Below are 17,327 nucleotides of genomic sequence, written 5' to 3'. Positions count from 1 at the left end.
TTTGAGAGTTTTTGAAGAAAATTAAAAGACTGCTGAGGAATTGGGAACATTCTGAAATGTAAGTATCAAATGTTTTCAAACGTTCAAATGTCACTTATAGGAGCTGTATTGTAATATGGATGTGTTTTTTATGCAATGATTCATCCTAGGGATCTGTTCTGCAAAGGTAAGCTGACCTTTACATTCACTAGCACTGTGTAATTGTTCACATGTGTTTCAGTACTTTTCCATTAGAGAAAGCACCATAATGCAGTGAAAAATGTCACAACATCTCCTGTCATCTTTTGTACTGTGATTTAAGAAAACCTGTTTTTGACACTTGGAAAATAAATCTAACCATTTGTTCCTGTCCATTGATTGACAGGCAATCAGCTTTGCAATTAAAATGAGCACCTCTGTTCTTTTCACCTCAGAGAACACTCTATGCTTGGACAGCTTTGGCCATTATGAATGCTTGGTTGAGTTTCAAGTGTAATTGGGTTTCAGCATTAGGTGTAGCTGTTCCATTCATCTGATAATGAATGACAGTTTTAAGAAGTTGCAATATCAGATTGTGCCTGCGATATGGTTTCTGGTTATTTTCATACAAGCTAAAACGATTACAAGTATAAGTATTTTTTTCACATAACAGAAAACAACATTTTCTCAGTATCAACAACAGTGGGTTTGATGCACGCTTTTATTAGGTGATGAGTTTTTTTCCCCCAAAGTAGTGGAAAATATTTTCCATTGATATTGCATGGAATCTGAGGTCTGTACATAGTGGATACACGGTGAGTGGCAATGGAGGATACATGGGAGTGGATGGAGGAGGCATGAGGTTTCAGGGGTGGGTGAAGGAAGTGAGCGAGTGGGTGCGAGGCCTTTGGGGCTCATGAACAATGTCACGAGCCATGCTGCTATTGCTGAGACCTGAGGCTGGCCTTCTCACCAGCCTGCCTCAGCTCCCCCACTGGTTCGCAGCTCACAAACTGCACATTGCACCCGAATCCCCTGGGAAAAACAAAAGTCACTTGCAAAGTCGCACGTCAATTGGGAGTGCAGTTTGTAAGCCGCAAAATGGCCTGGCTTGCAAAATGCACTCCCAAGAGGAAAATCCAGCCCATGGTGGAGAAAAGAATAGAGGATATATTGATGGGATTGATTGGTATGGATCATAAGCAACAACTTTGACCTGTTTGACTGAATGGGTCTATTTTTGTTATATAAATACTATGTAATACGATATATTAAAGAAAGGGTTTGATAGCATTGATGTAGAGAACATGTTTCACTTGCAAGGGAGGCCAGAACCAGGGGCCATAAATAAAGAGTCACTAATAAATCCAACAGGGAATTGAGGAGAAACTTTGTTGCCTAGGGAGAGGTAATAATGTGGAACATGCTGCCGCAAGGAGCCCCCGAGGCAAATAGCATAGATACATTTAAGGGGAAGGTGGATCAGGACAAGAGGGAGAAAGGAATAGGATATGCTGATGCAGGGAGATTAAGTACATTGGGACAAAGCTCGTGTAGAGCATTAACACTAGCGTAGATCAATTGAGTTGAATAATCTGTTTCTGTACTGTATGTAACTCAATGTAATTTAAAAGCAATGGTAACTTAAACTTCATATAGTTCCACCTGCTTCACCCCATGGCTGCATGATGCTTGCTGAAATTCACACACATTTTATTGTTATTCATGTGTAACCTAATACAACACTTGCCCTTGCTAATGTACAGGGCTAGAAATTGAACCTCATTGCGCCTGTTTTCCAACTGTAAAGTTCTCTAAGGGACCACCGGAGGCCACCACCAAAAAAGTGTGTTTTAAAAATAAATACTTATTTGACTGTGGAAACAAGAGGAGCTCTCTTGCTGCTCCCTGTCTCTCAGCATTATTGTGGATTAAGATCTGATCAACTCCTCCCAATTTCTAGGACGAACCTGAAGAATACTTTTGTCACCCTAGAAGCTCTCCATCCATCTGTGCTTTGTTGCTAAGCTGCCTGGAGAGGTGCGATAGGTGTTGGCAGCTCGCCACCCTTATTAAAATAAAGCCCAATTGACAAATCCAACAAATTAAAATTTTAAACAGAATCAAGCAAACTGGATTTAACATAATGTCTTTTTTTTTTTCAATTTAATATCAATTGCCTACCTACTCCAGAGCAGGGTCTGTTCCGTTTTGCACTAGTTACTCTCATTGACTAGTTTCAAGACCTGACAGTGCCTTCAAAGGTTTGTGGTACCTGTAGTCCAAGCTCCTCTGCTGCTTAAACTTCACTGGTGCAAGGTGCTTTCACCTATGCTGACTACATAAAACCCACCAATGCATCAGCTGCTTTGCTTGCCAGTTGAAATTGCGGAAATATTCTTCTTCTGTCAGCAAGTGGAAGAGCAAAATGGGAAATCTGGGTCACATGTATTGATAAAGTTACTCAGCTTGCACAAAGAAAATTGTCGACAGACTTCATTGGAAAAAAAGTTGTTGTTTGAACAGGAGTAATTAACACAATGAGAAACTAGTAATTGTTTTAGAAATTCACCTTGTCAATTTGAAACGTGCTCTAAAGTTAATAGGAACGTAGGAACATAGGACTTAGGAGCAGGAGTTTTAGCCCTTTGAGCCTGCTTCTCCATTCAACAAGATCATGGTTGACCTGGTTGTGTCTCAACTCCACTTTGCCATCCAAGGGTGGGATGAGGTATCCGTTATTACATTTAAAAGAAATCTATGGACAGAATTTTTATAATATATATATTCAGGTGACTGTTTGTGATGCTCGGACATTTTTAAAATCTTTTTTAAAGATTTTTTAAATCTTTATTTAATACTTTTGTAGTCTTCAGCTCCCTGAGGCAGCTCTATGCCTTCAGGAAGCTTTCATTCCATGCTCGCCCGCACCTGCGCTTACGTCAGTGCCCGCTCTCCTCCCGCCCCCTCCCCGGCAGCGCTGAGCATCTGTACACAGTATTCAAGATGTGGTCTCACCAAGGCCTTGTACAGCTGCAGTAAAGCTCCCCTTGCAATAAATGCCAACATTCCATTTGCCTTCCTAACCACTTGCATGCTAACTTTTTGTGATTCAGATACCAAGACACCCAGATCCCTCTCCACCAATTTCAGCAATCTTCCTCTATTTAAATACTATACTGCTGTAATAGAGTACTAAAATGCAAACTCGTAAATCTATTACCCCTTAATGCATTTTTAGTGCTTGTATCACCATTGGCCCAGAGTAAATTATTATGGAGAGAAGTTGGTCTTTGCCTCACCTGTTTCTAGGTTGTAAAATGGGCTTTGATTAGACACATTTCAAATGCCAAAAGCCCTTCCCAATCTGCAACGGAAGTGTGACGACTACGGTATTGATTAAAATGACCTCTTAGCCTACCTTGGAATAAGCGTTCAGCCAATTAAAATATTCAAATGAGGGTTCTACACCTTCACCAGGATCTTCTGTGATGCTGGTCTTTGTCAATTCCTGATTTGCTTATTCTTAAGAGCACACAGCAAATGATGGCAGGAAAAGCTAGAAAGCAGGCTTTTTTTAAAGCGACCCATGTCTTCACTCAGGTAGGTCTATGGTTAGTCATTTTAGACCCATTACAGGTTTTTTTGCCTCAGATGGCTGAATTTTATGCTGGGACTCTGCAGAGTCCCCAACCCCCTGACATAAAATCCAGTGGTGAGCCCACCTCCCCTCTACTTGGCTGGCTCACCCCACAGCCAGCTAAGAACCGTTGGGCCATTAATAGGTTTGAGGCCATCAGGGAGGAAATCTTGCCTTTGAGAGCTGCCAGCCGTGAAATGAGCAGTGGCCACTAGGAGCAGTGACTACTGCTCAGACTACATGCAGTCCAGAAGGGGCCATGAAGCAAATGAACCAGATATAAAGTAGATTGACATGGCCTGGTTAGGGGAATGAGGGGCTGGAATTGTAAGGCTGGTGGACAAAGGAAAACTGGGAGGTGGGGAAATTACCTTTCAGGGGGTGTGCTCTGACAGCCACAGTGGGGTTCTGATGGGCAACCTGGCAGGCTGGATACTTGGCACTGGTCTCCCCTGCTACGGGTAAAATCACAGAAGTGATGAGAACAGATGTTAATCGGCTGCTTAGGGTCACAGTTGGCCTACAGGTGGGCTGCATGACGCCTCTGGCAGCAGGGGCAAGCAGGAGTAGGTAGGCAGCCATCCAGCCCCCCCAGGGGGCTGTAAAACTCTGGCCAGAGATTCTGTTCCCTGTGAGAACTGGAGGCCTTCAGTATGTCCCCTGGAGAGTTTCATTGTCAGGTGCTGCATGCTCCATTCCTTTGTCCTGCAAAAGATCAACCCTTGGAGACCTCTAGCGAGAGGAAAGTCCAGCAGTAGGACCATCAGAAAGCTGAGGATGGCCAGCAAAGAGAGCAAGAGATATTAACCACCACCCCCCCCACCCCACCCACTGCCAGGCCTCTGCAACAGCAAATCATCAAGGAGAGGTTTAGTGAATAAGTCTTTCCACCTCAGTGCACCAGAAGTCCCTTCAATCAGCTCACCAAAGCCCTTACATCCCCCAAATAAATGCTTTCAAAGTGTACACTTTCTTGATTGTTCATAAGCATTATTACAAATGTTATGACCAACAGTTAAATAAAGAAAAAACTATAAAACACCATCAATTTTCATTTTATAATTGTAAAATTGAAACAATTGATAGCTAAAAATCACCTTGGTGCAAACCCCTAGTGCTTGACCTCTGTAATCTTTTGCCCACCTGCTGCACCTCCAAGTTGTTTTACCCTGCAGCTTGGAACTGTGGAAGTTTGTGAAAATCTACTGAGGGCATTTGTGATGGCCATGGTGGGTGGCCTTGAGGAGCTTTGACCATAATGATCAAGGGCAGTCCAGTCCACCTTGCTGTTTGAAACCAAAATGGCTGAGAGGCTGGCGGGGAGCAGGCATGCTTTATTCCTGAGACCGGGTGCTTTGTCCATGGCATCACTGTCACGCCAGCAGGGTTGAGTCTCAGCATTCCCAATGCACTGTGCGGAAACAAATGCAGGAGTCTCTCCAAGCTTTGAAATCCTGAGGCAATGCTCAAACTCCAAACAAAGATGGTAACAGTCTGAGATCACATTAAAGCTCTTAGAACTACCACCAGTGGCTCTATGGCTGTGGGCCCCACTGCATTATACACAGAGCTGACCATTTGTTCCATGATTGACTGCATAATTTTGACCCATCACAAGCTGGATTGGATTCCTCCATTCTCTCTTTCCTTATGAATGAACTTGTTCGCAGATAATTAAATGCACTTAGATGTCTCTGTATAGTCCCATCAGGGATATTCATAGACTGTGGCCATGAAGCCTACATGCGGGCCCTCTTCAGCAGTGCTAGAATGTGATATCTCACTCAGAATTCTTGCTCTGCCCTATTACCCTGCTTTAATCCTGAGCACTTGTGCTGGGTGCATCTCCTAGTGCCAACTTATCTTTTGACAGGGTGAGGTGCCAGTCCCTGAACTGGTGTCTACAATATGACCAAGTGATGTTTCAGATGTGCTCTGCTCCAGTTGGCTTGGCTCAATTGGGCAACATTTTCAATTCTGAGACAGATGGTTGTGGGTTCCAACCCCAGACCAAGGGCATGAGCACATAACCTAGGTTGATGTTTCTGTGCAATACTGAGGAAGCGCTTATTGCTGCAAGTGCTGTTGTTTTGTGTTCTGGTTCCCATCAGTTAGAAGTATTCACACTTTAGACTCAAAGTGTTGGAGCTTCATTGAGTGTATTTATTTCTGCTCTCCATGTGGCTCATGGGCTGATACATTGGGTGGAATCATCCGTGCCCGCTGGCGTTGGGCGCGCTCAGTGGTGTGAGTGGACAATATGTCGAGAAGGCCAAAAATCGGTTTCACAATGTCGTGAAACCACTTTGCGATCACCTGCTCAGCCCATCGATGGTGGGCCGTGTTTCCTGCCATCTGACGTTGGGAACCTCATTGTAATACATCCGCATATCATAATAAGGCCAGCCCGTCGGACTCATCCCTCGCGCAGGAACATCCACCACGTCAGCATATTGCACGCCACCGTGTTTCACAACTGCACATAAGTGACGTGCACCTGGCAAGCTGCACTTCGCTCAGGACTTCAAGGTTTGTTTGCTTATCTTGTTTTGGGCAGCACTCGCAGTCATCGGTGCCAGGCTTCGCAGAGAGAACAACAGCACTTTTAGGGTGGCCCATGTGCAGGCCTCTAATTACTAGACCAGCCATAAGGATTTGTACAGCTGCAGTGCTAGGGCTTGCTTAGGGAAATGGGAGAAGTGGCCTCAGGCAAAGGAAGAGGCTGCAGGGCGAGGAAGGGGGTATCCCAGTGTTTGTGTGGGGGCACAAGTTGATCTGTGCAAATGGCCTCAAGATGGTGAGGGTTGAGGAGGCAGTCTCCAGAGGAGATGAGGCCAGATGGACATGTGAGGGTGTGTGGGAGAGTGAGTGGTGATGTCCCTTGAGCTGGCAGTGAATGAGATGCCAGCGAATGTGTGATGGGCTTGAGTGAGTTTAGAGTGATGAGATGGTTTCCTTACCCTGACGGTATGGATGAGACCATTCATCTGCATTGGATGCCAACCTCTTCTGTGCAACATTGGCACTGATCACCACTGCCATTGCCTACCAAGCCAAAGTGGTAATACTGCTGCCCCTCCTGCAGCCAGAGTGGGGGGAAGAGGACATCATGGCGAGCCTCCACAGTGTCCAAAAGGCACTCAAGGGATGCGTCACTAAACCTGGGGGCTGCAGTCCTCTTGTCTTTTGGGGCCATGTCTTATTTGCAGCAGTCCTGGGCTGGTAACACTGAGAGGTGAGCATGTGGCATGATGAAGCAGTGAGGTAATGGCGTGGCAGGAAAATCAGAGCCCGCCCACCATGGAAACAGCATGTTTCCCAGGAATGCACAATTAATGCGGCTGGTTTGGGACGATATGGTGTGAGATTGCGCCATTGCGGCTGGCAGGTAAAATGTTGTTTTGCCCCACGCTACCGCACTTATTTACAAATCTGGGACGATTCCGCCAATTGTTACCCGGCACACGACTGCTGTACAGCAGTAGTGTGACCCACCCCCGAATGTGCGTTCTCATAACAATTAGTTCCCAGCTCTTTATGAATAATATAACAATATAACAGCTTTCAGATGAGATGTTAAATCGAGACCTTGTCTGCCTGAGCAGATGAACATAAAAGATCCAGTGACAGGGGAGTACTCTGGTATCCTATCCAACATTCCATCAACAAATGCTCATTGCTGTTTGTGGGACCTTGATGGGTGTAGTTTAGCTGGCATGATTACCTACAAAACATCAGTTACTAGATTTCAACACAAGTGAAGTACTTTGGAATGTCCAAACTACATTCCAAGATGTGCGTGGAGGGTGCTGACCCTTAGTGAACTGATCGAACCCACTGAGTCGACAGAGTCCCTCTCGCCTGCTGCTTTTGGTGATGCCATAAGAAACAACAGGACTCCAGCTCAATGATCAAAACTCTTCAGAGTGTGCAGTCCAATAAAAAAGTCGTTCAAGTCTGTTACCATTGTTAAAGGTAACAATGGTGTTGCTATAGGACTAAAACATTAACTATAGAACCGGGAATGCCCAGGATTCAACTCAGAGCAAAATTGAAAGGGTTACAGTTAACTTAAAAATTGATCTTTGAACTGGAGCCAGCTGGTCAATTATCTCAACCACGTTAAATTGAATTGCCTAATTTTAACAGTATTAATTTTAATTTGGCTTTGTAACAAGGTCTTCAGCTGTTTAATCAACAAACTGCAGTGAATAACATTGTGATTAATCATTTCTTTCTATTTAAGAAGTAAAGAATATGCAAAAGGTTTTGTGATTTAGTAAATAGATGGTTTTATCACCAGTGCAAGCTCTCACTATGTCATGCATTTCAATAACATCATGAATCATCAGCCATTTGCTTATACATTACTGGTCTTTGAAGAGTGATTCATTATAGAAGGAAAACCCTTATTCTTTGTAACTCTTTTAAATCAGCATTAAAAGCATTTGTGGCTTGTGTGGGATTTTTTCAATCTCCTTTTTATAATGCTGTGGTTTTCAATAAGTACCTTATATAGGAGGAGGAGGGAATGGTGTAGTGGTAAGTTCACTGGAGTAGCAATTCAGAGGTCCAAACTGATGCTTTGGGACACCATGGCAGAATTGTAAAGCTAGTCTCTGTAATAGTGACCATGAAACATTGTCAATTGTCATGAAAACCCATCTGGTTCACTAACCCCCTTTAGAGTAGGAAATATGCTGTCCTTACCTTGTTTGGCCTACGTGTGACTCCAGACCTACAACAATGTGGTTGACTGTTCAGTGCCCCTCAGAAATAGCCTAGCAAGCCACTCTGTTGGATCAAACCATTACAGAAAATGAATGAAACTGGGCAGACTACCTGGCATTGGCCTAGGCACTGGAAACAACAACAGCACACCCAGCCCTGTTGACCTTGCAAAGATCTCCTTAATAACATCTGAGGGCTTGTGCCAAAGTTGGGAGAGTTGTCCCACAACTAGTCAAGCAACAAACTGACATTGTCATACTTTACAGAAAATGCCCCAGTCACCACCATCATACCGGCAGAATCGATCCACCAGAGGTGGTGGCACAGTAGCATACAGTCGGGAGGGAATTGCCCTGGGGGTCCTCAACATTGACTCCAGCACTGAGAGTGGCACTGAATGTATGCTGGGCAGGGGACTTCAATAGAGGCTTGGTTGCACCAATACTCAATGAGTTAGCACATCAGTGCAAGGGACAAGTTGGAAGCATTTCCAAACATTTTTAGTCAAAAGTGCCAAGCGGATGGTCCATCTGGCCTCCTCCTGAGGCCCCAGGCATCATAGATGGCAGTCTTCAGCCAATTCGATTCACATTACATACTATCAAGAAAAGACTGAAGGCACTGGATACTGCAAAGTCTATGGGCCTTGACAACATGCAGGCAATAGTACCAAAGACGTGTGCTCCAGAGTCAGCTGCGCCCCTAGCCAAGCTGTTCCAGTACAGCTACCACACTGGCATTTACCCAGCAAAGTGGAAAATTGCCAAGACATGTCCTATATACAAAAAACAGGATAAATCCAACCCTACCAATTACCAACCCATCAGTCTATTCCTAATCATTAGCAAAGTGATGGAAGGTGTCATCGGCAATGTGATGAAGCAGAACTTGCTCAACAATAACCTGCACACTGACACTCAGTTTGTATTCTGCCAGAGCCAGTCATCTCCAGACCTCAATACAGCCTTCATTTAAACATGGACAAAAGAGTTGAACTCAAGAGGTGAGGTGAGAGTGACAGCCCTTGACATCAAGGCAGCAGTTGACCATGTGCGACATCAAGGAGCCCTAGCAATATTGGAGTGAATGGGAATCGGGGGAAAACTACCAACTGGTTTGAAGTATGCCTAGCCCAAAGGAAGATGGTTGTGATGGTTGGAGGTTCATCATCTCAGTTCCAGGACATCACTGCAGGAGTTCCTCAGGGTAGTGTCCTTGATCCAAACATCTTCAGCTGCTGCATCAGTAACCTTCTTTCCATCATAAAGTCAGAAGTGGGGATGTTCGCTGATGATTGCACCATGTTCAGCACCATTCGCAACTCCTCGGATAATGAAGCAGCCCATGCCCATATGCAGCAAGTCCTGGGCAACAGTCAGGCTTGAATTGACAAGTGGAAAGTGATATTCGCACCACACAAATGCCAGGCAATGACCATCTCCAGCAAGAGAGAATTTAACCATCTCCCCATGACATTCAATGGCATTACCATCACTAAATCCCTCACTATTAACACACTGGGGGTTCCCATTGACCAGAAACTGAACTTGACCAGCCATATAAATACCATGGCTGCAAGTATAGGTCAGAACCTGGGAATTCTGTGCTGACTCACCTCCTGACTCCCCAAAGCCTTTCCAACATCTACAAGATACAAATCAGGAACGTGATGAAATACTCCCCACTTGCCTGGATGAGTGCAGCTCCAACAACACTCAAGAAGCTCAACACCATCCAGGACAAAGCGGCCCGCTTGATTGGCACCCTGTCCACCACCATCAACATTCACTGCCTCCACCATCGACACACAGTGCCAGCAGTGTGTGTCATCTACAAGATGCATTGCAGCAGCTCACCAAGGCTCCTTCAACAGCCAAATCCGCAACCTGCGAGTTCCTATCCTGACTTGGAACTATATTGCCGTCCCTTCACTGTTGGATCAAAAACCTGGAACTCCCTGGAACAGCACTTTGGGTTGTACTTGGTCCATGTGGATTGCAGCGGTTCAAGAAGGCGGCTCACCACCACCTTCTCACGGGCAATTAAGGATGGGCAATAAATGCTGGCCTAGCCGGTAGTGCCCACATCCTATGAAAGAATAAACAAAAAATATCTTGTTTTAACTTGAAGGATCTCTTTTGGACACAAACTAGTATTTTGATCCAGGGAGTTGAATACACTCTACTTCACTACCTTTAACTGCCCTCACCAGGGAAAACATTTTACACTTGTTTCACAAACAATGGGGTTAGATTTACTTTTGCAACTGTCCAACAATGGCAGTTATGATATCCCCAAGATCTAATGAAGGATCTGCACATTTTAAAAAATGGTCACTTCCCTTTGTGGGTCCATCATGGTCTTGCTGTTTGTCCTCTCAGTACCATTAAGGAAAAGCCTCCTCCTTCTTAGGGCCAGTCTTAATGAACACCAGCCTCATTTCATTGGGAAACCACAGAACAAAACTTGGGAAAACCAGAGCAAGATGTTATTATAGAAAATCATAAGTCTGTTTTTAAGAACAAGCTTATGATTTCACTACAAGTAGAGAGCTGAGGAAATCTTTCTCCATTGTGTTTTCAGTTAGCCCCTTCACAAAAGCATAAGGTGCCTGTAGTAATCTGAGGATTGCAGAATTGCAGCCTGGCTGTCCACCACCATATTTGGCTTAACTACCTTAACTGTCTGGTTAGAAAATCCTCTTACTGTTCCAAGATTATCTAAGAGCATAAGAATTCCTTTCCCAAAAAATGTTTTGACCTTTTTACACTGTACATTCTCATTTTTGACTCCAAATACAAGATCTTGTGTATTGTTTCATCGCCAAAAATGATTCAGTGTCCTGCTAGTCCACTATCTCCCACACCCCTGACTCCTTGCAGGGCTACTGTTGCTTCAAGCATGGCACCAGAATCTTCTGCTTTTCCATCTACTATGCTTAATCAAATTCATCTCCTTCATGACAGCTAGCATCCACCTCTTCCTGAAATTCACTTCTAACCCAGCTCGTAACCTGTCAAACTTTGTAACCTCCTTGACCCAGCCATCATGGGAATCAGTAATTCATCTCTTTCCTCAGCCAATGTTCTCTTGCTTTCCAAAGTACCATCATGGCCCTTCTCCTTCAATATATCACTCTTGATTCCTCCATCCTCCTTAACATTTGCACCATTAATAACCCCTTTTTGTTTATTTTTCTCATTCAACTACATGTCCACCACTACTTACTTGAACTCTGTTCATAACACCAAAATTGCAGTCAGTGTCAAAAATATTATCCTATGCAACTACTGCCAGTGTGTTATCTCTTCCAGTCCTTTTCTATCTCTCTGCAGGCGACAATGCATCCTCCTCCGCCATCTCTCCTCTTGCTTCCTTTCCCATTGTAACCAGCACATCTTCTGTGCTGTGTTCGCCATCTGTATCCACATCAGCAATTCCAGCTTTCTCCCAGATTTTAACATGGGTTCCTTCCTGTACCTTACATACACTGCCTTAGAAATTGGTGTGGGCATTGTCTATCCTTTTGCCATTATCAGCTACAATAGGGGTGGCTTCTATATAGAAGCCAACGATTCCCAGTTATTTGCCATCAACCTTAGTTCCATGACTCTTGCTTTGCTGCCTGACTGTCAAACATCAAGCTGTAAATTTACCAATACTTCTTTTAACCAGGTTAATCTCTTCATTAGGAGCAATGTCATTGATACGCATTTGGTGCCTCTCTCTGCAAATATGGTCAGCCTATAATTCAGTTAGATTATAAATGCAATTAGGTTTTGTTTTAGTGATGTTTTCCAATTTTCTTTAACAGGGTCTAAGCACAAAACTATGTTGGAAGCTCGAAATGGTGGGGGTCCAATTAAGGCATTCCCCAGACCGGGCGTCAAAGGGAAAACATCCACCAACAAAGGGGTTACTACCGGCCTGCAGAATAAAACCTTTCACTGTGAAATCTGTGACGTGCATGTCAATTCAGAAACACAACTCAAACAGGTTAGTTTCAAGAACATAACAGAAAAACCTCCTGAATGCTACAAATCTTGTGTTTTCCTCTGCCATCCAACCCTTATATCTTTGTTTTCCATTTTGAGATCTATTTTCTTATTTGCTGTCGTTACTGTTTATTTCAACACAGCACATAAGCAGCAGAAGACACAAGGACAGAGCTGCAGGAAAACCTCCGAAACCCAAATACAGCCCGTACAACAAGCTCCAAAGGGGTACCAATGCACTTGCGGTAAGCGCATGCATAAATGCGGTAAGCTCAGATAACTAAATCAAAAATCTATAACTCAGTAATTGTTATTGCATGCTCAGAGGTTGCTCAAGATAGATGGGGAGATGCATATCATCTTATTGCAATAATCAGTAAAAAAAAGTGATCTTTAGCAGTTTATTTTTCATACAGCTGAGAGTATAACACATACTGATAATTGCACAAGAACGTTGGTGCACCTTTTCTGATATAAAGTCTCATGTGGCTTTCATGATAAAGCTAGATGCTTTGGGAGCACAAACCCAAATTCTAGATTTCAGTGTAAATGTTTACACATGAGTCACTTAACCTGACTCTATCAAAAGAAGAGTGAGGCAAGATTGTCCACTGCCACTGAGCCAATTTGATGTTTTCATCAATATTGTGCTAGATAACATCATAAAGGATGGCAGCGATTTTATTCTATTGCTGATATTATGTGGTTGGCAGATTTACCTGGGGATCCAACTAGCTTTACTCACTATTTTGAGCAATGGAATGGGATGATGAGTTCTCCCAACCATGTTATTATGGTTTTGAATGTCTCAAGAGGGGAGTTAAAAGGAATTGATTTCAAGACAGGGAGCAACCATCCCAATTGTACATTCATATTGATACATGCATGTCTTGATGAATACCAAATTCATTCTGCATACTGTCCTTTGAGACAGTGCTAAGAAGGAACAAACATCTCCTTTGGACTTTCTCATCTTTCTCCAATTACACCGAATTCTGAAACAACTTAAACTTGCAGCACTTAAGTCATATTTCCAAATAGTTTTCCTTGATTCATAACTCCAAGGCATTGAACAGATCGGCTTCCTTTTTCCTTTAGCTCAAGATGCAAGATCTAGGACCAGGCTATGAGGTAGATTTGTGGCAAATGGGAAATGGCTAAGTTTTCTCAAAGGGGCGGCAACTGCTCAATAGCATATCTCTGCCGAATTCCTCACATGTAGATCTATCTTAAGGAATTGGCAATGATCAAACCTGACGCATAGCATTAGACTTAGAAATCCAAAGTATCAAAGTAGTTTGCATGTTGCAAATTTCCCTGCATATGCCCTTACATCATAATAAAAGTGGATGTCAATAATATAACCAATGAGGCTTGAGACCTGTATTCAGGTTTGCCCCCTACTGTAGCTGGCCTGCAAAGAGACAATCAGCTGCTCCTGAAACTCCAAATCCAACAGGTGGATGTACTGATCCTTTTTCATTTTAAAGAAATGGGCATCACTGGCTAGGTCAGCATTTGTTACCCACCTCTAATTGCTTTTGTGAAAATGGTGATGAGTGACCTTCTTGAACTGCTACATTCTATATGGTGAAGGTACACCCAGAGTGCTATCAGATAGTGAGTTCCAGGATTTTGATGCAGCAATGTTGAAAGAACAGCTATATATTTCCAAGTCAGGATGGTGTACAACTTGGACGGAAACTTGCAGATGGTAGTATTCCCATGTGCTTGGTGGCCTAAGTGGTAGAAGCCATGGGTTTATAAGCTGCTGTCAAAGAAGCCTTGGCAAGTTGCTGTACTGCATCTTGTATATGGTACAGACTGCTGCCACATTGCATTGGTAGTGCAGGGTGTGAATGTTTAAAGGCTGCTTTGTCCTGGATGGTTTTGAGCTTCAGCAGTGTTGTTGGAGCAATTGAGAGTATTCTATCATGCTCCTGACTTGTAGATTCTGGACAGGCTTTGGGGACTTAGAGGTGAGTGACTTGTCAGGTAATACCCAGCCTCTGGCCTGCTCTAGTAAATTAGTATTTAGGTGGCTGGTCCAGTTAAGTTTCTGGCCATGGTGACCACCTGGATGTTGATTGTGGGGCATTTGGTAATGCCATTGAATGTCAAAGAGAGGTGGTTAGACTCTCTCTTGTAGATGGGCATTGTCTGTCATTTGGGTGACATGAATGTTACTTGCCATTTATCACTACAAGCCTGAATATTGTCCAGATGTTGCTGTATGTGGGAGGACTGCTGCAGTATCTGAGGAATTGTGAATGGAATGAAATAGTGTGCAATTATCAGTGAATATTCCACTTCTGACGTTATGATGGAGGGGGGGTGTCATTGATGGAGCAAGTGAAGATGGTTAGGCCTAGGACGCTAACCTGAGGAACTCCTGCAGCGATGCCCTGGGGCTGAAATGATGCTCCCACGGTCACAAGCCCGATGTCATCACGCCGGCTGGCAAAAATACGATGGGCAGGTGGACTCCGAAATCGGGAGCCCTCCCCCATTGTGAAACAAGCAACTAATCGATGCACTTGAGCTCATTTACAGCCTAATTGACTGCAATGATACATCCTCATTGCAATAATATGGTTCCATTACGTGAAAGATGGCAGTTAGGAGCCTCTTTTTCTTTACATAGTTGGTTGTAAGGGCGGATATGAAGGCTTGAGTTGGGTCCTTGCCTGACTTAAGCAGGTGAGACTGCTGATAGGCTTTTGACTGGCTACTCTTAGAAGTCCCTGAAACTATAGACATTATCAGGGGTCTTAAGCATTATACTGTGTGAGAATAGATGTTTTTTTTTAAATATATTTTTGGGGAATATTGTGCTATTCTGTGAGAAAGTTGTGAGTTTGTGTGTGTGCGTGTGTGTGTAAGCAATTTGACTAAGCTGGGGAAAGGTCACCAGAGACAGGTTGTCTGGGGGGGTTTAAGACACGAAAGGGTAGAGACATTAGGTATGCATTTGTGATGAAATATTATGGTGGGTTTGAGGTACAAGTAAATAGGTTGGATCTAACATTTGCATTTTTAGATAAGTTGAGAGTATGTTTGAATATTGAAGGCAAGTTAGAAGTGACAAGAAACGTTTTTGTAGCTTACACGAGTTCCACGGGTAAATAGAAGAGGGCATATTATATTTTATTGATCTAAAAGCAGAGACAAAATAGAAGCGTGAAAGATTTTATATTTGGAAGGATTTGAGTTTCAAAGAGGTGTAAGAGCGATGGAACCTGAGATGAAAGGGGGTAAAGGGTATTTTAAAGTTAAGGTTGAGAAATTAGTTGTTGGTTGTTAGCTGTTGACTGTTGGCTATTGTCTATGTGAGGAAGATCTCCTGGAAACAGCTCTAGGCTGGGAGAAGATGCAATTTAAATCAGCCATCTAGTCAAGCCAGAAAAGTCTTGGGATGTAAAAAGCAGCCTTGTTCTGAAGCTTTGGATTTCCACAGCAGAGTGGAAGAGAGTTTAAGGTGTCACATGGTATGCCTTTATTAAAGCTACAGCAGTTTGCCTTGGGTGATATTACTGGATTTTTATAGTTAACCATCTTTAAGGGCGAGTTGCCTTGAAGGTGCTTACTTGTGGGTCTGACCAGTAGGGAGTCTTTTAGGGAATGTTTTGTAAGGCTAATCTTAACTGTGAACGGGATTTTAAGTGCCTGCTGGTGTCGGGCATGTTCAGTGGCATTAATGTACAAAATGGCAAGAAGGCCAAAAATCAGTTTCACAATGTCGTGAAACCAGTTTGCGATCATCTGCTCACCTGTTAATGGCGGGCCTCGTTCCCCACCATTGGATGTAGGAAACCTCATTATAATACATCAGCATATTGTTACAAGGCCAGCTTGCCGGACTCATCACCACCCCCCACCCCTGCTGCATCGTCCACCCACATTGGCAGGAAAACATGCTGATGCAGAACACGTCTTGACAACTGTGGCATGCAAAAGTCAGGACTTATCACCAGGGCCTTGCTTACATCGCAGACATCTAAGGAGCAGAAGATGCTGGAGCCTGACAGCAACAGGATCTTGGAAGAACATCCATGGCATGCTGGGTGGATTCTCATGGACATGGTTCTGCTGCAAAGCAGCTCACAGAAGTTGGAAAGTCACTGTTGATGCTTACAACGGATGATGGCTGAGGGGGTAGGAGGCGAAGGTCTAGGATCGACTGGGAGAGGAAGAGGTGTCAGGGGGGTGGTGAGGTGAGGAGGGGAAGAATGAAGGTGTTGGCAGGGAGAGGTTCAGAGGGGGGAAATGGAGGTATCAGGAGTGGTGAGGTTGGGAGGCGAGAGGGAGTGCATGGGTAGAGGGGGTAATGGAGGATAAGATGGAAATTGGGAAGGTAGGTGTAAGGGGGGTGGAAGGTGTCAGGGAAGGAGTTCGGAGGGAGAAGGAATGCAGAGAGGGGAAGACGTCCAGGGAGAGGAAGGAGTGTGGAGAGAGGAGGGAGTCCGAGGGGGGGGGGGGGGTGGGGGAGGAAGGAGTGCAGAGAGGGGAGGGAGCAAGGGTGGAGCGAGAAGTAAGGGTGGAGGAAGGAGTCAGGAAGAGGGAAGGAGTAAAGCTGGAGGAAGAAATGAGGGTTTCTCAGGGAGTCAGGAAGGGGGAAGTGACTAAGTGGGAGGAGGGGGCAGTCTTGGGGGTGGGAGGACTAAGGGGGTGAATGGGTTCTGGGAGGTGGGGAAGGGACTTGGGGGCAATGTCCAGGTGAACATGCAAGGGAGGGGTCTGATGGGTCCATGTCTGCCTCCTGGGAAGCGAACTGAGGGTCGGCATGGTATGAGGAAACAGTGAGGGCAGGGTGAACCGGTGGGGTGGGAGGGTGAGGGTTCGACGGTAGTGGTAGAAGGGACAATGAGATTGGTTGGTGGGGACTCGGAGGCAGACACAGACCTGGGGTTGGGAAGGAGGAGTTCAGGAAGGTGAATGTGGATGGGGGTGGGATTTTCAGGAAGGAAGGGAGCTAGCACCTGGACATTCCTGTTGGAAAAGTG

The 17,327-nt window shown here is 44.4% G+C and overlaps 1 protein-coding gene across 6 annotated transcripts in view; it reads left to right on the top strand.

Annotated features, from left to right (window-relative positions):
- LOC144678897 (zinc finger protein 385D-like) overlaps positions 1-17,327 on the top strand; it is a 452,940-nt gene that overhangs the window by 426,365 nt on the left and 9,248 nt on the right. For 5 of the 6 annotated variants that reach the window (XM_078538956.1, XM_078538951.1, XM_078538955.1 and 2 more), the window contains 2 exons: positions 12,144-12,325; positions 12,468-12,590. In XM_078538956.1, the coding sequence (XP_078395082.1) occupies positions 12,144-12,325; positions 12,468-12,590 (305 nt within the window). The remainder of the gene's footprint in view (positions 1-12,143; positions 12,326-12,467; positions 12,591-17,327) is intronic. The other variant, XM_078538953.1, reaches the window with a different exon arrangement.

This window comes from Cetorhinus maximus, chromosome 3 (genome assembly GCF_964194155.1).
Source record: "Cetorhinus maximus chromosome 3, sCetMax3.hap1.1, whole genome shotgun sequence".
Classification (NCBI taxonomy): domain Eukaryota; kingdom Metazoa; phylum Chordata; class Chondrichthyes; order Lamniformes; family Cetorhinidae; genus Cetorhinus; species Cetorhinus maximus.
This window is presented reverse-complemented; position numbering and strand designations above follow the sequence as displayed.